This window comes from Eulemur rufifrons, chromosome 18 (assembly GCF_041146395.1).
Source record: "Eulemur rufifrons isolate Redbay chromosome 18, OSU_ERuf_1, whole genome shotgun sequence".
Taxonomy (NCBI): domain Eukaryota; kingdom Metazoa; phylum Chordata; class Mammalia; order Primates; family Lemuridae; genus Eulemur; species Eulemur rufifrons.
The window spans coordinates 57,022,021-57,043,105 of record NC_091000.1 but is presented as its reverse complement, the minus strand read 5'-3'; the positions used below and the strand labels follow the sequence as shown (position 1 = coordinate 57,043,105).

At 41.0% G+C, this 21,085-nt stretch overlaps 1 protein-coding gene across 4 annotated transcripts in view; it reads right to left on the bottom strand.

Moving 5' to 3' along the window:
* DTNBP1 (dystrobrevin binding protein 1) overlaps positions 1-21,085 on the bottom strand; it is a 127,771-nt gene that overhangs the window by 10,410 nt on the left and 96,276 nt on the right. For all 4 annotated transcript variants that reach the window (XM_069493133.1, XM_069493134.1, XM_069493131.1 and 1 more), the window contains one exon: positions 484-639. In XM_069493133.1, coding sequence (XP_069349234.1) covers positions 484-639 — 156 coding nt within the window. The remainder of the gene's footprint in view (positions 1-483; positions 640-21,085) is intronic.

Here is a 21,085-nt window from a genome sequence, read left to right as displayed (position 1 = left end):
ATGCAGCCTTTAAAACCCTTTCAAAGACTTTTTAATAATGGGGAAGAGCCCTGTACAATAGTAAAAGTTAGATACAAACCCACACATATGTGCAGTTGGATGCCAATTAGACTCATGCACAAAAACTGGCAAAAACACACTAAGTAATAGAGATTATTCTGTGCTGTAGAATTACGTATGGGTCATTTTTCTTATGTCTGTTTTACTTTTAAAAAAAATTTCCAAGTTTTCTATAAACCTAATTTGCATTTGTAATCTTTAAAGGTATTAGAAATCTATCTCCAACTAAAGCCTAGATGCATAGGAAGAGCAAAGCTAGGGCAAGACAGGTCCTGGCATGCACCCTGGGACCACCCCCCTAGGGTCTACCAGGGGGACAGGGCTCCAGAGACTTCCCCCACACCCTCTCTGTGGGGAGAGCGGCCCAGCACCCTCCCCACACACAGCAAGTCCCTGCTGCCAGCAGCCCCGTCCCCAACTCACCTCTCCTCTCCGAGATCTGCAGGTACCCTGTGGAGAGATACTGCTCCATGTCCTGCTGGAAGGCTTCCTCAAAAAACTTCTGCCGCTCCTTCAGCTTCATTTGCTGGGAGTGTTCCATTTCCAGGACCTTCTGGGTGTGCTCTGCGTCCAGTTCAGCTAAGGAAACAGAATAACTTGGGTTAAGGTCTGAAAAGGGACTGAGATAGGAAATGGGTACAAACAGCTACACATATCCACACTCCACTTGGATGGTGTCACGTGGCTTTGACAAACTTGGGCTGCTACCCCAGCTGCACGTACAGTGGCCTCCTCACCCCACAATCTGCTGTGCGTCCTGTCGGTCCCCGGGCGGTCGAGGCCTCCATTCCACACCTCTGCAGGAACTACCTTCCCACCCGCATCGCCTGCTTGCCAATGACAAACAGCTGTTCACCCTTCAGGACCAACTTCTCAGGTGCTCAAGCGCTCCATCCTGGTGTCCTCACGTCCGTGTGTGTGAACTTTTGTAGTTAACTTATAAATCACAGCACAATAGCTAAAGACTTGGAGTTCCAGCAGGACTGTGACCACGTATTATTCATTTTACTATCCTGTCACCCAGCTCAGTGCCTGGCACATAGTAAGGCACTCAACAAATGTTAAGCATGTGGAACAAGGGAATATTATTCAGCCCTAAAAAGGAATGAGTTCTGACACCTGCTACAACATGGGTGAACCTTGAGAACATTATGCTAAGTGAAATAAGCCAGTCACGAAAAGACACACACTGTGTGATTCCATGCATAGGAGGTCCCTAGACACAGACACAGAGTAGGGGTGGTTGCCAGGGCTGCGGAAGATGGGCCTGCGGAGCTGTGTTTAATGAGTACAGTTTCCGTTTTACAAGATGAAAGGAGCTATGGAGATGGGTGGTGGCGATGGTTACACAATATTATGAATGTTAATGTATTTAATACCACTGAACTGTACACTTAAAAATGGTTACGATGGTAAATTATGTGTGTTTTACCACAATAAAAAAAATTTGGAAAAAAAAGGTAAGAGATTTAGGGCCATGGTTTTGAAGTAAGAAAAACAAAAAAAGTGAGTATGAAGCCATACTGGTACATTAGAAAGTACCTCGTCTTGGCTTTGTAGTGTTTATTGACCATGCAACCTGGCTAAGTCAGTTAGCCTTTCTCATCTGAAAATCTGGGATAGAAATATTAACCCAATATGTATATTAAACATACATGAAATAATGTGAAAGAAACCGATAATTCAGTGGCCAGTGACCTGTCAAGTTAGGCCCGAGTCAGAAATAACCAGGCAAGAACTACTAACATAATCCACCTGAGCTGGTCCTTCAAACACAAACCCCAAATTTTCCAGCTGGTCAACACTTCCCAGTGGTTTAGCCTTTCCTCAGGGAACGCATGGAGAGTACAAAAAATGAAATCAGGACCAGGCGTTTACCTTAATTCACTTGGTACGTGGGCCAAGGGTTATTTCTAAACTTGCTTTTGGATCTTAAGTCCCTTGTACTTCATAGGGGTGCAGGCAGAGTCCTAAGGGGGCCCCAGACCTCTGCTGCATGGTGTGCCCGCCCTGCACACCCCAGGACTGCGACTGAGATGCTGTTACCCCGGGCCCAGGTGTTGCTCTATGGTAGGGCTGACTTCACCAGGGGGGAGCCAGCCAGGCTCGTGAGGGGACTGGACCTTCCCTGGAGAAAGATGTGAGGGAAGAGAGGGAGTCGACACGGGGCCACGCTCTCTCGCTGGCTGTGGAGATGGAGGGGCCACGGGGTGAGGAATGCAGGTGGCGTCTAGGCCTGAGAGCAGCCCCTGGGGGACAGCCAGCAAGAGGAAAGGGCCTCCGTCCTGCAACTGCAAGGAACTAGGACTCTGGCGAACCCTGACTTCAGCCTCATGAGACCCTGGGCAGAGAACCCAGTCACACTGTGCCTGGACTTCTGATCTACAGACTGTGAACTGACAGATTTGTGTCACTTTAAACTGCTGAGTTTGTGCTGATCTATTACACAGCAATATGGGATCACTACAAACAGGCTGCATGAATTCCAGCCCCTGCCTGAATCTGGCTGACTGAGAATCAAAAGGACAATCTGAGTCCTTTCCCTTAAGCAAATATTCTGTGACACCTAACCTGTGCCACACCCTACTCTAGCGAGTTTGGCAAAAGGACAGGATGCTATTATTCCAGAAAATCTAGCGATCAGCAGAAAATTTCAGCTACCTCACTGTCCTGGGCTAACCTATATTAACAAACAATTTCACCCAAGGCATTGTTCCCTCCAGTTCATCTGGGAGGTGGCGGGGAGTGTCAACATCTTTGGGGGGTTATCACGTGATTTTTAACAAAGCAAACGTAGCAGATGTCACAGTGGTCCCTCCCCACTCCCCACATACCCACCCCCACCTTCACAACTCCTGGGGACAACATAATCCCGGATGCACGACGGACCTTAGGACTCAGTAACAGAGATTAGTTTCAATCTTAAATCAGGTATAGTATCTAATATTTAGAATATTCAGGGCATTCTTCTTATATTCTAATCTACATATACGCAAGGCATACAAACTAATGTTAACCAAAGCAACACAAACAGGAAAATAAATGTTCCCGATTGTGTGTAATCGTATGTAAAATATTTCTCCGTGCATCCTCCTCACACTGTCGTAATCACCATGTGTCTTCTCTACGTTTCCGCGTCGCCCTCCCTTCCACCCACCATCTCACATCTGTGTTCACGGGGAAATGGTGTGACTCAGTCTCAGAGTCAGGCCCAGCTGGGTCCTATCCTTTAGCAGACAGTTCTGGTGCCTCGAGTCACTTCCGTCTAGCCTACCTGTGCTCTCAACGGCCACTGCGGAGGGGCTCTGTGTGAGCTCGTGGGTATGCGCACAAGGGCCCAGCTCAAGGCCCTGTGATGCCTCTTTCTGCTTTTCCAGGCAGAGAATTCTCTGAGTCCCAGGGTATCCACAGCCAACATAGCCCAGAGTTCTGGGCAGTTGAGGCAGCTTTCAGCGTACCAGTGCCCTGGTCTCCCACCCTTGCGTGGGTGACTCTAGGAACGTTCTGAACACGCCCCACAGATCCTGGTGCAATGGCAAGTGCTCGCTGGCTTGAGCAGCGACTCCAGTAATGCCTGTCTTCATTAGTTTTTCCTCCTTTGCTGTCTCCCTCTCGCTGCTCTTCCCTCTTGCCTCCTGGGATCACCTCCCAGACTACCTGTGGCAAAATCAGCTTCTGTTTCCAGAGAACCCCAAGCCAGAACTCCATTGCTAACCATAACTAACTTCACCTCTCTAAGTTGCAACTTCCTCCTCTGCACAAGTGAGGTCAAAACACCTATTTCATAAGTTCGTTGGCAGGATTAAATAAGGTAGCATATGTGAATCACCAAGCACACGGCCCTGGCCAACAGCTGACAGCTAATATTAACACCAGCATTATTTAAACAACAGGCTCTCAAAAGGGGAGTGAAATGAAATATTACCAAGTATCCAGACTCACTGCAACAATGAAAATCACCGGCTCTCTGCCCCACTCAGATACTTAAGAATTAGTTACCTTTTGGTGCCCTTAATAAATCTGCAAGGAATTTAGAGTGTACTCATAAGGAAAAAAAATCGCACTGAAGAGCATGTCTTTTCATTTGTTTCACTTCAGCTGTCAACGTATCTGTTCAAATGCCCCTGACTGCCAAGTGCAGTAGAATAAGTCAACCCTAAAATATATTAAGTACGCTTCAAATACTTCAAAGTTCAGTTAATCTTCCTTTAAAAAATAATTCCAGAATAAGCAGCTGAAAAGCAAAGATCAATATAGAAATCATCGAAGGGGTTTTAATTAAACTATATCTTGTTTTAACGCAATTAAGATTTTCTACAGACATATAACTGGAAAACATTTCATTTTTCTGAAGACTTCTGCTTTTAAAAGTTTGATTCTCCCATGTTTCTGAATTACTGGTACTATAGTTTTTAATCTCATTTTTTTCTACATTGGAATGAAATTCGATCATGTCTCAACATTCACGGGGGAAGGGGGGTTGGGTTAGGAAACTTAAAATGACTTTAAAAATAAAGAAGCAAAAGAAAAAAAAATCACTGCTTGATTTTTTAAAAAAAATTTTTTAAAAATGTTATTCAGTAGTTATCTGAACTATCTCCAGTTGTCCAGCGCTGGCTCAGAGGGCTTCATAGCCCCTCCTGTATCTCAGGGCTGGGCAGTGAGTATAGCTGCACAGCACCAGCTACGCATTCAGGGTGATAATGGGAAAGCCAGGGCAGGCATTTAAAAATAACTTTGCTGCCCAGCAGCTGAGAGAGATTTGCTCCCAGCTACATGCCTGAATGAGGATGTTCTAATTGTGCTGTGGTTACCAAAATCATCCACTGAGTGAGAGCCAAGAAACAACCAAATCTGGGAGTGGTGAAACGATGGAAGGATATTTTAAGGAAAAATTTAAAATCTGGAAGTTAAACATCATCTGAATTTTTGAATGATTATTAAAAAATCTAAATTATAGAACATTTTCTACAAGGAAAAATGACCCCTTGTTCACATTTAAGATGCCATTTATTATACTGGGGAAAGCCAGACAAATACAAAGATACAAAGGACTTCGACAAATGGCCTTAAGACTGAAAAGGAAAAACATCAGAAAAAGATGCAGTAGTTTTTCTCCCAGGAGTCAGTAGTAATTATTTAATTCCATTATCAACCCAGGTCTGTGCCGCTTTTTATTTCAACTCCGGATCATTGCTCAAGTTTTATCTGACTGCAACTTCCACTTCTGTTACCACTATCAATTTCAAATGGATAATTACTCAAAAACAACAAAAAATCCCATTACCAGCAAAGATGGTGTAATCAATTCTCAATTATATGTTTTAATGGGGCATAAGGATGGCACAAGATATATGAAACTTTAAAAAAAATCCATCAAGCTCATTTCAGGAACAAATTCAACCTACAACTAAGCCTTTTAACAGAGCTGGTAACTAACAAGAGAGTGAGGAGCTAATGAGCTGCGGGGAGGGAGGAAATGAATCCTGTGAGCAGAGCCAGGCAGGACACACCTCTCTGTTAAAAGAGTTAACAGAAATAGCCTCAATTCAAAATGTTAAAAGAGAAACAATAACAGTTCTCAATTATATGATAAATATCTCTATACAAAGATTTAGAGCATTTTTCATTCAAGATAATCAAAGCTAAGAATAAACTTAAAAATCTATCATTTATATATTTACAATTTAGATGTTTTTATATCGATTTAGGGAATACGAATTTTGTGGTACTAAAATACATGATCACATGACACGATCAAGACAGAATTGTGAATTCTCTATAAATTTCTAAACAATTTTCTAAATACAAATAAAACAAATACCTTTCCAAACTATTTGATAAAAATAATTGCCAACAGTCTGTCAAATTACATAACCACTAAAAGACCACACTAAATTCTGTCAGTGTGACAGAATTTGAAAATTGAGTACTAATTTTTTTTGCTTCTAATTATTTGCATTTACCTAACAGGTTTTTCGATGCATGAACAATGTATGTACATTGTGGAAAATTTTTAGCTATTAAAGAAAGCACATGTAAGAGGGTGAAAATCCCTTTGAAATCATCATAAAATAGACGACCACGCCAGCATCTTGGTATATAACCACCAAGGCTTTTTTTTTTCCATCTTATTAGGATGAACTACATGAAATTGCAATATTCAATTTTTTTAAGCTTTTTCCTTTGAAATAATTATAGGTTCATCGGATATTGTCAAGAAATGTACATCCCAAGCGTCCCCCCAATGCTGACATCTTACGTAATTATGCTATAATATCAAAACCAAGAAATCCACAGAGCTTATTCAGATTTCACCGGTTTCACGTGCACTTGTGGATGTGTGTATGTACAGTTCTGTGCAATCTTATCACAGGTACAGCCATGTGTAACCACCACAATCAAGAGACTCAATTGTACCTTCACAAGACTCCCTCATGTCACTCTTTCATAATCACACCCACCCTCCCCAGCACTCATCTGGACTCCCAATCTATACTTACTTTATTTCACAAATGTTACATAAATGGAATCATGTAGTATACATCTTTTGAGATTGTGTTTTTGTTCACTCAGCATAATTTCCTTGGGGTTCATCCAAACTGTGCATATACTGATAATTTGTTCCTTTTTATTACTGAACAGAATTTCATGGTATGGATGTACCAAAGTTTCTTTAACCATTCATTCACTTGGGTTGTTTCCAAGTTTTGGCTATCATGAATAGAGCTGCTACGAACATTTGTGTATGAGTTCCTACATGAAAGCAAGTCATTTCTGTGGGATAAATATGCAAGAATGCAGTTGCTGCGTTGTATGGGGAGCTCATTTTTCAGTTTTGAAAGGAACAGCCAAACCATTTTCCAGCGTGGCTATTCCAGTTTACATCCCCATCATCAACGCATGAGTGATCTAGTTTCTCTGCATCCTTCCCAGCATTTGATAGGACCTCCGAATTGTAATACAGGAATATCCCTAACTTACAATCCAAAACTTTCTAAGCACTGACATGATGCTCAAAGAAAGTGCTCACTGGACAGTTCAGATTTTAGAGTTTTGGATTAGCTATGCTCAATAAGTACATAACGCAAATATTCCAAAACCCAAAAAAAACCCCAAATCGGAAATACTGGTTCCAAGCATTCTGGATAAGGGATACTCAGTCTGTACAGAGAATCTGTCTTCCTTCCCCTCTCTTCCCCTAGAATATGTATGCCTGTTAGACACAAGTTTCAGCTTCCTCTTAAATACTTTCAATAATTGCTATGTTTCTAAGCGCACTTTTAGTTCCTTAAAACAGTTTTCTTTTTTTTCTGATTTACTTTTCTTTACATTTGGGCTTAATAAAATACATTTAATTTTAGAAAAATTTCATTCAGAAACTTAGGACTTGTTAGGCAATGACAAAATAGACAATATTTCCTTCTAGTTTTAAAACCCACTTTTCCTGTAGTTTTACCTTTTAACAGTTATGTTTTCTTTCTACCTTAGCTTTCAAAATAAGACACATTCAACCATTTTTAAATTCTTCCCAGTCTCCTGCCCACACCTTAACAAATGAATACAAGTCTCAGATTGCACCAAAAAGAGACCTTTAAAAGTATTTTCCTAAAATTGGGGCTTTTTTTACTCATGTATTTTTAAAATATCAACTTCTGTACCCTGTGTTTCTACAGTTTAAAAAGTTTTATGTACAGCCTTCATCAGTAGTTTCTAAGACAGACATAATTATTTTTATACCATACATTATTTCTGTGACTATTCTAAAGTATTACAGAGCCATTATTCCTCAGAATTCGTATTTGGGAAAAGATTTCTGTGTATGCATTTTTAAAAGTTAACACATTTATAAAAAGAAAGTTAAATGACTTTTTACAGAACTGTTCTTTACCCTCACTCCAACACACACACACACACACACACACACACACACACACTTACATACATTTATCAAGTATTAAATAAATGGTACTTATTTTCTTTTACATGCAACTAAGAAAAGATGATTCTTACCTAAAATATAGTAGTTCAGAATAATGGCAGGTTTTTTGCAGTCAGAATAAATAACTTTCACACACCAAGGAACTCATGGCAACTACTGAGTTGTTCACAAAGATAAGTAATTAGGAACAGCTACTGGAAGTGCTGTTTCCTAAACCCATGTCACAGGAAACACTATTCTAGTACTAAGCTTTTGGAACACTTTTACAATTTCTATCAATTACCCAAAGGAAATGACCACTATCTAGAGTATTAGCAAAATAAACACTGCAGAAACACGATGTATGTGAGGAGGTTGCCAGAAATAGTAAGACAGAATGTACAACTGTACGTTATCTTTTATGGGACAGGCAAGGCAATTTAGAAGACCTCAGTCTGACTGCAGGGCCAGTTCATGGTGCAGGTTTGAGCAAACCACTCACCACTCAGCCCCACAAGATTTCCCATTAGGAGGAGGAGGGAGATTGGAAGACATGGATCAGAAAGTCACTTCCAGTTCTTAAATGCTAAGATTCTATTTTTATTCACTTTTGATTGGAGCAGGAATGGGTAATCCCAAATCCTGTCTATGTTTTAGTATAATTAAATGAACATCAGGTTAGCATTAAGGAATTTAGGACCTTTTGAGTTAGACAATGATATTTCAAGAAAATTAGATTTAATTATCAACAAAAATCTAAAGGTATTTTTGCATTCATGTTCCTGGTCATTTTATTATTTAAAGAATGATTAGGACCAAAAAGCTTAAGATAAATGGATCACTTAGAAATGCAATCTTTGGTCGAGGCTATGTAAGTTTTTAACCTGTTTGAGATTCACAGACTTAAGTTAGGGGGTTAGTAACAATAGGGCGCGGTGGCCTACAATGAGTCCAGGTAGCGTGAGGACTGCTGCTACCTGCAGCGGATCAACAAATAACTACACAGGTAAGATGAGTCACAGTTTAAAGGAGTGGTTCAACTTTATTTGAAAATGTCATTGCCATTCTGTGTTATGCTGATAAAAGATAATTTTTACAGAAACAATATATAAAAATGCCATATGAAATATCTAGAGTATTATTTTTCTTTCCTTTTTTTTTTTTTTGGTAGGGCTAAGAAAACTCCAGTCTAAAAGTTTTGTGTTACAGATATTTAGACAAGAGTCCAATTTCCTAGGATTTTTAAGCCACATCTGACACTTTCCTGAATTTTAACTACGGTATTGGCCTACTTACTAACAATTATTTGGGGGAAAAAAAAAACAGGGGAGGTTTAGATCACTACAGGAATCCTTTCAAAATCAAAAAAGAGGGTTTTTTTTTCTTAAATGCTGCATGAAAGACTTTAAGTATAAACCAACTGTCTGTGTCTATGAGTGAAAATTAGTTACTAAACAGTCCATTCAAAGGGGTTACAGAGACACTAAGCCAGTGGTTGTTCTCAACATTTAGCAGCATCCAAATCACCTAGAGGGCTGGTGAACAGAGATTGCTGGACCCCGTGCCCAGAGTCTCTGATTCTAGAAATCTAGTAGAGCCAAGAATTTGCATTTTCTAACCAATTCCCAGGTAATGATGATGCTACTGGTCCAAGGGCCAGACTTTGAGAACCACTACTCTAGGTAAACTGCATCTGTACAAGCACTTCATCACATCATTTAAATTTTCACTTCATACAAATATTTATACAATGGAAAAAATAAGATGAGGAAGCTAGCACAATTCATGGAAATAACAGAAATGTCATCTCCTTAACTCTCTTTAAAATATCTATGACATTATCCAAAAAGAAAAAGCTCCAGCAGCAACCAAAATGCATAATCATAAACAAGCATTGCCTGTGTCATCACTACTGATGACAGTAATTCCCTCCTCAGCAGCTCTATCCCACTCTGTGGAATCCGTTACCAGCCCTTTACCAACCGTGGTGGCTTCCATACAGTCAGTGGCAAAACCCCTTGTGACCAGATCTGTGCTTTCTCCTGAAGGCTAGACATACCCAAGGGTGGGTTCTCACCCTCTCCATTTTCAGGGACAACAGAAAGAGGTTTTCAAACCATCTCCATTTAGACATTCATGTAAATGATATAAAATTATATTTGTATTTAAAACTAACAGACACAACTCTGGCAAAGACAAATTTTTTAATGACAAGAAAAACCACACACACCCAAAGTGGGATATGAGAAAGAGGATAAATGCCACAGATGCCAAAAGATGTAATATTTAGGGTTATCCAGAATTTTTACAACTAGAAATTTCTTTTTTTTTTTTTTTTTTTTTTTTTTTTTTGTTGAGACAGAGTGTCGCTTTGTTGCCCAGGCTAGAGTGAGTGCCGTGGCGTCAGCTTAGCTCACAGCAACCTCAAACTCCTGGGCTTAAGCGATCCTACTGCCTCAGCCTCCCGAGTAGCTGGGACTACAGGCATGCGCCACTATGCCCGGCTAATTTTTTCTATATAGATTTTTAGGTGTCCATATAATGTCTTTCTATTTTTAGTAGAGACGGGGTCTCGCTCAGGCTGGTCTCGAACTCCTGACCTTGAGCAATCCACCCGCCTCGGCCTCCCAGAGTGCTAGGATTACAGGCGTGAGCCACCGCGCCCGGCCTACAACTAGAAATTTCTATCAATCAACACTTTTGAGCTTCATCAATATAACTAAGCATAATAGTAACCTGAAGCATTCAAAGATTTTAAGAATTATTCAAAATTTTATAATACATTCTACTGCTTTGAAAATTGGTCATCTTTGACAGATTAAATGATAAATATCAATGGATAAAAAGTTTGAATTAACCAGAAACTTCCCAACCTTGATAACCTGTTATGCTTATTGTTCAATGTAAATAATTCACATTAAAAAGTTTTAGAAGAACTCTACCTGCTATGGATTCATGGCCATTCAACATACTCCATTTATGTGTTAAGATAGATCACACCCAGGCTTCAGGTCAATATTTTCTATTCTTAACCTCTAAACTTAACAAGCAAACAAAAAATAAATAAAACACAATTCTTCCAATTTATAACATTTGGAAGGATGGAAGGACTTTTTTGTCAACCAAAAACCTAACGACACAAAAACCAAACGCATCCCCTTGTTCCTGACACTTTGATTCAGTATATAAGAGGTATTGATGGAATTTTCTCAGTAAGGTAAGTCTCATTTCTATGGTAATAGTGGTTTAGGTTGGCTACTACTTCATAAAAGAATCTTGAGAAAGATCTGAAAACTAAATTTGTATGTCTGTATAAAGAGATTTGGAGATAGAGGGGAAAAAAGGCAATAATATTATTATATCAGCACATCTAAACATGAGGAAATGTTAATTTAAAAAACAAAACCAAAAAAACCTGTTGAATAGTGATTGGGCATGATATTCAAGCCTCCAGTTTGGGTTTTGTTGTTTGTTTTAATCATGACAGAAAAATGTTAATATTTGAGATGTAAAATTGAAATTTTGATGAATTATTACAGATTTATGTTTTTATATTGTATTCATTCAAGAACAAGCAACCATTCAACAACTGTGAACTAATTTTGACCACAACCTGTCACTATCAGAATGAGGAAATAAGCTTCAGTTCTTTCCACTGAGTCAGATTTAAATACAAAATGCAATTGCATATAGCACCACTCAGAAAGATTTGAGGGTCTATGATTTGAGCATTTCTATCTGAGAAACAAAGCTGATTTTCTTCTTCTTAAAGGGAACCTGAAACATCAAAGCCCAGACATAGGGAAGCTAGCTGTGGGCACTAAGTGCAGTGGACCTGGTGTCCTGGTGGTGGCCCTTCCCGTCAGCCCTCCTCGCTCCTTCTGGACCCCGTGGCAGCCTTGGTCCTCCCCTCTTGGAGCTCATTTTCCTGTCCTCACTGGGTTGCATTATCTTTTTTTTCCAGCATGCCATACTCAGCTAGCTGTCCACCAAGACCAAGCCCTGTGAAAAGTTTTAACAAGACAGGATCCTTTCAACTCTTCAGAGCCAAGATTCAGTATTTTTAGGTCTAGCATCTCCCAGGGACATTTGCATTTTAATAGGACACTACAGAATCCAAAAGCCTTTAAAGCTCAAGGAATGAAGCTGCAGGGAGGAATCACTTCTAATCTTTTTGGGCAGGGGCTCCTGCCTCTAGATGGCCCAACGCCTCACACCGTGGGCCACCTCTTGACTCAGCCCCACCTCCACTTCAACAACTCTCCTGTCCCAAGGGGACAGTGCCTTATACTGACACCTGCAGTTCCCCACAGTCCACCAGTGGGACTCCAGAAAGTCACAATTGTGTTTAAGATGTCACCTTAGTGTAATGATTCTCAAGATTAATTAGAATAATCCAGATATTAGATTTCTTTAGATTTTAATATCACTGAAGAATACTTTCATTAAAAACAACCACCTATACAGATGTTTTCACTCATACTGCCTTCAAATTAAATAGTTCCAAAATTACAATATAGGACAATGGGTTTCAAATCTTTTCAAGTTTAAGAGTGGGTATACTTTTTCTGGCAATTTACTGTGAAAATATCTGACAACAAAAATCTATTATAAATTCAGTAGCACTTTAAATAGCTTTGAATTTGATTTCCCACAACATTTACATACATTTCAAACAGAATACTACATATACTTGCAATGCAAACTATTTATCACATAAGACACAAAGCTCAACATGCTTTTGGGTTCAAGGGCCTCTCGTTATAAATGTCCTCATGCCACCAGCTGGAAATATTCTGCCTCTAAAAGGTTCAGTGACAGTCACATCTCAGCATGCTTGAAAGCTGATCATATCTGTTGGAAACCTCATTATTTCCAGAAAATATTTTAGAAATGGGGATTTATCACTTTCAATTACAAGCTGTTGAAGGCTTACGAATAAGTGACTTATGAATAAATTAGTATCATGAGTGGCTGCCTTGGTTCCCTCCCTCCTGCCAGCTAATGAGATGGGAATGAGAGCCGGATCCTGTCCTTCCCAGGCAGGCTGGTGGCACAGCCAGCAGGGACGCTAGAAGACGGCCTGTGAGAACATCCTGAGCCCACAAGCAGAGGAAGACGCCACAGGAGGAGGGGAGTGTCAGAGTGGGGGCAGCCTGTTCAGCAGTCTGAAGTTTCTCACCTCTCTTTGTAATACTTCCTGAGATTTCACCAATTAGAGATTTATGTGTTTTAACACATCCCTTTTCAGCAAGTAGAATACTGTAATTGGGGAGCTCTGAGGAAACTGTAACATTCAACACAACGTGAATCAGTTTGTCGGGCCTGCTTCTCCCCCAGCACCTCTGTAGGACTAACTGCCATGTAGGTGGCGTGGGCAACGGGCAGGGAGAGAGGCTGTGAAGACAGGAGCAGGGGGTGGAGGGGGACAGGGAAGCCCGGTGGGGGCCACAGCAGGGCTTTTGGCCGCCAAGAAGGAGTTTGCACCTGGCAGCCAGAGGGACGGGAGACAGACAAGCATGAAAGGTTGAAGATGCACTGTTCCTGATTCAAAACAGTGTTCAGAGATTATTTTACCCTCTGCCCTTCCTGTTTTCTCCTGGCTCCTCAACTATATTATGGACAGTGAAGACTGAGAAACTGAACCACTCTTCAGGAAGTATCTCTATGAAGCTGCTTTCCCAGCTACATGTGAATGGCACACAGCAGACACCCTATGCTTCTCCAAAGAAACCGTGCCCCTGACTTGGTAACTGAGTTCTCCCTTTGTTCTCGCTCTTCCTCCATGTCTCAGCTCAATTGCTCCCCTCTCTGACTAAACTAAGGAGATCCAGGCTCTCTTCCCTCCACGCTCCATGTGACTGGGACCCCTGCATTGCTGACACATGCCTGACCTTCCATAACTCCACTCGAAGCTAAGTTCCTTGAGGGCAGACACTGCATCTTTCAACTTGGCAGCTTTAGTGCCTGCCACAGAGTTGGTGCTCAGCAAGTGTGACAAACGTACTAGAAACAATCACAAAGCAGGGGCCACCCAGGAAATGTCAAATGGCAGGAGCAGGGAAGCACCAGCCTCACAATGCATAGGAACAGGACTTCAACTGGCTGCTGGATTTCAAAGTTGCAGCAGGCAGGCACAGCAGGCCAGATGTACAAGGTGCAGCGACGAGGAGGGTAAACAGCACACAACAGCTTGGGAAACAGCAGCACAGCTGACAGGAAACACCAGCATGCCATTATATGAGCTGAAAACAAACCTGTATAATCACCGGGGCTAAAAGTGGGAACAGGAAGTGACTACAACGGGCTTTCAGGGACAGGCAATGCGCAATGACGTCACATGATAAGTGCGGTACGTATCCAAAAACACCTGCACTTAACAAGATTCAGTTCAGTACAAAAGTACCGGTACCCAAGGACTATGGAAAAGTTGGCCAAGAAACCTATAACGCATTAGAAATAGCATTCCATGGCTGGGTGCGGCGGCTCACGCCTGTAATCCTAGCACTCTGGAGGCCGAGGCGGGTGGATCGCTCAAGGTCGGGAGGAGTTCGAGATCAGCCTGAGCAAGAGCGAGACCCCGTCTCTACTAAAAAATAGAAAGAAACTATCTGGCCAACTAAAATATATATGGAAAAAATTAGCCGGGCATCGTGGCGCATGCCTGTAGTCCCAGCTACTCGGGAGGCTGAGGCGGTAGGATCGCTTAAGCCCAGGAATTTGAGGTTGCTGTGAGCTATGCTGATGCCACGGCACTCACTGTAGCCCGGGCAACAAAGCAAGACTCTGTCTCAAAAAAAAAAAAAAAAAGAAAAGAAAAGAAAAGAAATAGCATTCCAAAAATAATAAATCACACCCAAACTATCAATAAAAAACAGCCTCTGAATTGTTCTCCCAAAATCATATCCACAAAATGATGCCATGAACCTTCCCTCGGGGTTGACAACAACTGACAGTAGGCAGAGGGGCTGGCAGAACACTGAGAGTTTACTTGGAATAGCACCAACCTGTATCCATCCAGTGAGAGGTTCAACACATGCAAGACGTTATGGGGATTCCCATACAGGCACCCAACTACAATGACAGCCGTTCATATACAAGAAGCCTATTGTGTTGTGAGAAAAGTATAACTTATAAACTGAGCTAACATTCCTAAAATAAGACGCACAGTGTTTTGAAAACTGTGATGTGATAATGTCCTTTTCATGAATTTTCCCGATAATACATTGAAATTCTTTAGAATGAAGATTTACCCACCAATCCAATAGACAGAAGTAAGTTATTTTCTTGGAGTACGCTGTGGTCTTCCACTGTTCTAGGAGCTCAAGAGTGATTGTGAAATGGGTGAATCAATGATTAATTACATGACAAGAGTAAAAGGGCACAGGACGCAGAAGATATCCACACGAGAGAACGTTTAGTCTAAGCCAAAGAATTTGAGATCTTAATTCAGAAGTGCTTCTGGTCTGGTCTCCAATACATGTAAATTTGTCCTCAAAGTCACCCAGACAGGTGCACCTAGTGCGCATGTGGGTTTTGGCTGCAGACACGGCCCAGTCTGCAGGCCTGGCTCAGCCTTTGCTCTCGTGGCCTGGAGTGCCACTCCGGCTTCCCACACAGAGCTGGACATCCTTGCCCCACCTCGCATGTCCTCTAAGACCCCTCTATCCAGCCCCATCACCAGAGAGAAGCGCCTGCAGTGCTCACTGCCTCCAGTAGCCCAGACCCCGGACCTCAGACCCGGGCTCCCGGCCCTGGACTCCAGCCATCAGACTGCTTTTCTCCTGTTCATCTGTCTTTTGTTACAGGGGTCTCAGCCATGAATCTACAACGGGTGAGGAAAAGATATTTTTCCCCCCCTACATGAGTGTGCACATAAGAGATGAAATATTTTCCAACTTAACTAGAATCTCTTTGATGGTCAAAAAGGTCTTACATTTACCAACTGGGACATCAAGAAATTTAAAATGATGCAGCAAAGGGATTTCAATTTCATGTTCTATTTTTCTTAAACAGCATTCATTTGCCTCTTTATAATCTAAGTCAAGAGAAACCTCTGACTCTCTGTATACTTCAGAAAATTGATAGAAAGGACATACGTTCCCATGTATCAATTGCCAATACAGAATGGAAAGCACTTAGTAAAAATAATACGTTTTAGTCTTCTGAGCAAGACACTTCTCACCATTAGTTTAGAAATTCCAGTGCCTTCTGTTTTACTTTAAAAGATAAAATGAACCAGATTTATTGTAATTCCTTTGAGAAACAGTAATTTGCTTCTATTAATTCACTAAGTCAATTGAAAGACACTCTGGGAAAATCATAGAAAATATGCTTCCACACTTTGTGTTTCAGAACTAAAATAAAAGCTCAGAGTTTAAAGTAGACACTGCAGTCCTTGAATACAATTATCTTTTGCTGAACCAGTGGATTAGAGCTCACAGTTGGTGTCACTGGCATTGTTCTCTCTACTGACCAGACCCAGTTACATTTTCCCTGAGGGCTCCCTGAATTAACAGAACAGGTGGGTCAATCCTAGACTACTGTGAGTCTGGACTATGAGCCAGTTTTACCCAAATATTTTCCTTTCTGCAACAAAGGGACCCAACCTTCTATTTGATGGGGCTCAGGACATGCCACCCCAAAATATGACTTTAGGAGACATGAATATTGCCACCCTAAACATGCTTCTCTGACATAAGAATTATCTGGAGAAACAGCAGCCACAGGAGAAGCTCTAAAAACAAAGTACAAATTACCCTTTTGTAAGAGCAATTTAACAGTAAAGAAAATCTCCATTTGCAAGGGTATCTCTGTCTCTGCACCAGGAAGAGAAGGATGACTCAATCAATAGACTCTCAACAATAGGAAAGGTACTGAATGGCTCTTGTTTACTGACTTTTCCTGGTCACCTCCCCATAACTTTCCCTCCAATACTCCTGCTTTCTCTGTTTCAGGTGAAGATGCTACATGGAGTTCTAAGCCACCTCTGAGTAACTCAGAGTTACTCAGTTTTCCCTGAGTATCACCAATGTATACATGGGGGTTATGGATTAACAAACTTCTGTTTCTTTCTCTCTTATTAATCTGTCTTTTGTTGCAGAGGCCTCAGCTGAGGACTTATTAATAGAAAAGCAGAGGGAAAATTATTTTTCTGCGTGTAATGCTTCTTCTCCAATTCCACACTCACTCACCAATACCCTATAAAATCTGAATAAGCCTTACTCTGTACCTCTCCCCACACCACCTGCCTATAACCAACCTCACCCCCACACCCTTCTTTGTTTCAGTAAACAATGGTATTTAAGCCTGAAGTTGAAACTACCCTTTGAGATTTCCCTCAGTATCTCCTATTTACACAGGAGGTCTGCCTGTGATTAAACTTCTGATTATTTTCTCTTGTTAATCTGCCCTTTAGTACAAGGGTCTGTCCCAACTAAAAATAATGAAGGGTGGGGAGAAAATTATTTTTCTTCTCCACATACGTATATAGCAGAGAGCTTGGCATATAGTAAGTACTTACATTTGAAAAAAAAAAAAACATGAAATGGATGTATGGAAGAATAAGTAATTTGCTTTCAATTTTTTTCCAAAGTGTTATGAAAGAGGAGGAAACACTGAAGATGTTTAGACTAACCTGCTGTGTGGAGACTCTCAGGACTATCTCCTGGTAAAGAAAGCTCAAGGAGCAGAACCAAAAAGAGGTTATGTGTAGGGGAGAATGGAATGGAAGCCACAGAAACTAGCATAATCACCCTTATTATAATCTCCTGGCTGGCAAGCTTGACCATGCACAATTCATGGCAGGTAAGCTCTCAGAGGTCCCTAATATTTTCTATTTGTCCAATTCCCCTAAGTCCAACCTGCCATCAACTCTCACTCACTGGTCAACAGCCTCCTAACTGGCCAATCCAACACTGGCCCTCTTCCAACCCATTTTTCCACACAGCAGCCAGAATTTTTTTTTCCTGAAAAGCAAATCTGATCTTGTCTCTCTGCCTATGAAATCCCCTTCCTGAGCCTACTGCTGTGGTCCCACCAGGCCCCACCGGATAGATGCACAAACTCCACTCCAGCCTTCCTGACCTGTTTCTAGCTCTTCAAACTGGACATAGTGACACAGCACATGCTCTTTCCTCTAGCTGGAATCTCTTTCCTCCCCTTAGCTCCTACTCAGCTTTCAGATCTCAGCTGAATTAGTGCCACCTCCTCAGAGAAGAATTGTATGACTTCCCTAATTAAGTGAAACCCAACCTATTACAAAATTTCATTTGAAACTTCTGAAGAAAACAGATCTTCAAGGCCTCAGGTTATGCAAACTTTTCTTGAATACGGTGGCAAAAGCACAATTCATAAAAAAAGAAAATGATAAAACGGACTTCATCAAAATTAAAAAGTTTTGCACTTCAAAATATACTCTTAAGAAAATGAAAATCCACAAGCTGGGAGAAAATACTACAAATTATATATCTAATAAAGAACTTGTATGCAAAATACATAAGAATTCTTTCAACTCAATAAAACAACCCATTTTGTTCTCCTGGAGAGAGTTGGAACTCATTCTATTAAGTGAAGTATCCCAAGAATGGAAAAACAAGCACCACATGTACTCACCAGCAAATTGGTTTCCCTGATCATCACCTAAATGCACATTTGGGAATAACACCAGTTGGGTATCAGACTGAGGTGGGGGGTGGGGGGTGGGGATGGGTGTATACCTACATGATGAGTGCACTGCGCACCATCTGGGGAATGGTCACGCTTGAATGTTCTGACTCGGGGGGATGGGGGTGGGGGGAGGGGATGGGGGTATAACTACATGATGAGTGCCATGTGCACTGTCTCGGGAATGGACATGCTTGAAGCTCTGGCTCGGGGAGGGGGGGGCGGGGGGGGGATAGGCGGTACATGGGCAATATATATAACCTAAACTTTTGTACCCCCATAATAAGCTGAAATTAAAAAAAAAAATAAGACAACCCAATTTAAAAACTGAGCAAAACATTTCAATAATCGTTTCACCAAAGAAGATATGCAAATGGCTAACAAACACATGAAAAGATACTCAACATCATTCGTTATTAGAGAAGTCCAAATCAAAATCACATGAGATACATCACACCCACTACAATAGCTAGGTTAAAGAAGACAGACAATAACAAGTGTTAGAGGGAATGAAGAGAGATTAGGACCCTAACATTAATACACTGCTGGTGGGAATGTGAAATGGCAAAGCCACTCTGGAAAATAGTTTGACCATTTCTTTAAAAAGTTGAACATAAATTTACCATATGACCCAGCAATACTATTCCTAGGAATCTACCCAAGAGAAATGAAAACATGTTCACACAAAGACTTGCACAGGAATGTTTATATCATACTACTATTCTTCATAGCCCCAAACTTGAAAACAATCCAAATGTCCATCAACTGTGATATGGATAAACAAAATGTAGTATATATGAATATAAATCATTCAGCAATAAAAAGAATGAAGTTCTGGTACATGCTATAATATGGATGAACCTCAAAAATATTATGCTAAGGGAAAGAAGACAAAAACAAAAGACTACAAGTAACGTATGATTCCATTTATATGAAATGTCCAGAAAAAGCAAATCTACAGAGACAAAGCTGATTATGATCGTCTGCTGATGGTGCTGGGAGCTGGAATTGACAGCAACTGAGCAGAAAGGGATCCTTTGAGGTGATGGAAATGTTCTAAAACTGGATTGTTGTCATGGTCGCACAACTCTTTAAATTTACTAGAAATCACTGAATTGTACACTTATAATGGGTGAATTTTATGGTTTGTAAATTATACCTCAATAAAACTGTTAAAAACCAAGAATCTCCTGTGACCATGCAGCTCCTTTCTAGCACTTATTGTGCAGTGTGGAGTATACTAAGCACTCAGAGGAGAAAGACAGAGCGCTCTACAAGCATTCCGCTACTTTTATAAAGAGGCAGACTAATACAGTAGAAAGAGCACAGGCTCTGAACTCAAGATGATAATGTTCAAATACCTGCTTCACCACTTACTAGCTGGGTAATTTTGGAAAGCTATTTAAAATCTCTCCAGCTCATTAAAACAGAAACAAAAGATTACAGGTTGTTATGAGGATTAACAATAATATATGTACAATATGGCTTATGTCCCCTGATGGGGTTCAGGAATACTACTCCAAAATACGGTGCTTTAGCATTTGAGAAAACAGCAGAAGCAGGAAGGTCTCTTGCCCCTTCCCTCCGCCCCTTCTCCCCTGAAGCATGTCATGAAACCTAGCCTACCCTCCCCTGAAGGAAGTCATAGACTCTCACTTCAGGGGCCCCTCCCTATACCTGGAGGAGAAGAATGACCCTGTCTCTGAAGACAAAGAGACACCAAGAAGAATCTGAACAAAGACGCCTTGTAAGTTCCCTGTTTAACACCATTAGATTACACCCTTTTTGTCCAATCATACTTCTGCATGACTGTTCATAAAAATACACAGTTTCTTCAGCTCTTCATTTCTGAGGGCTCCCATGTCGTAAAACTTACATTAAATAAACATGAATGAATTTCTCTTGCTAATCTGTCATCTGTTATAGGTGCCTCAGCTGTGAACCTCGCAATGGGTGAGGAAAAGAAATAACTTTTTCTTCCCTACACCCCTTCACTCCACAGAAGCTGGTCTTCTCAACCACTGATGACTTACGAGTTGCCAAATCCAATCAATGGACCTAGTTCAATCTTCCCATTGCGGTGAAGCTGACAAAGTTGACCACTCTCTCTAATATCTATACCTCCAAATATCATCAATTCTGCCTGTGAAATATCTCTTGGATCCACTTTTACCTCTCACCATCACTACTGCCTTCATCTCCCATTCCCTGTAACACCTCCTAACAGGTCTCTCTCCTCTACGATCTATTTTCCACATACCTAGCAACCATTGATCTTTTTAAATTATAAATCAGATGTTACCCCATCCCATGCACTACTTAAAATCCTTTGCTGGCATTCCATTGCAATCAAAATGAAATCCAAACTCTTTATAATTCCCCATAAGGCTGATGGGGTTCAGGACACACTACCCCAAACATGGCACCTTGGCATCTGAG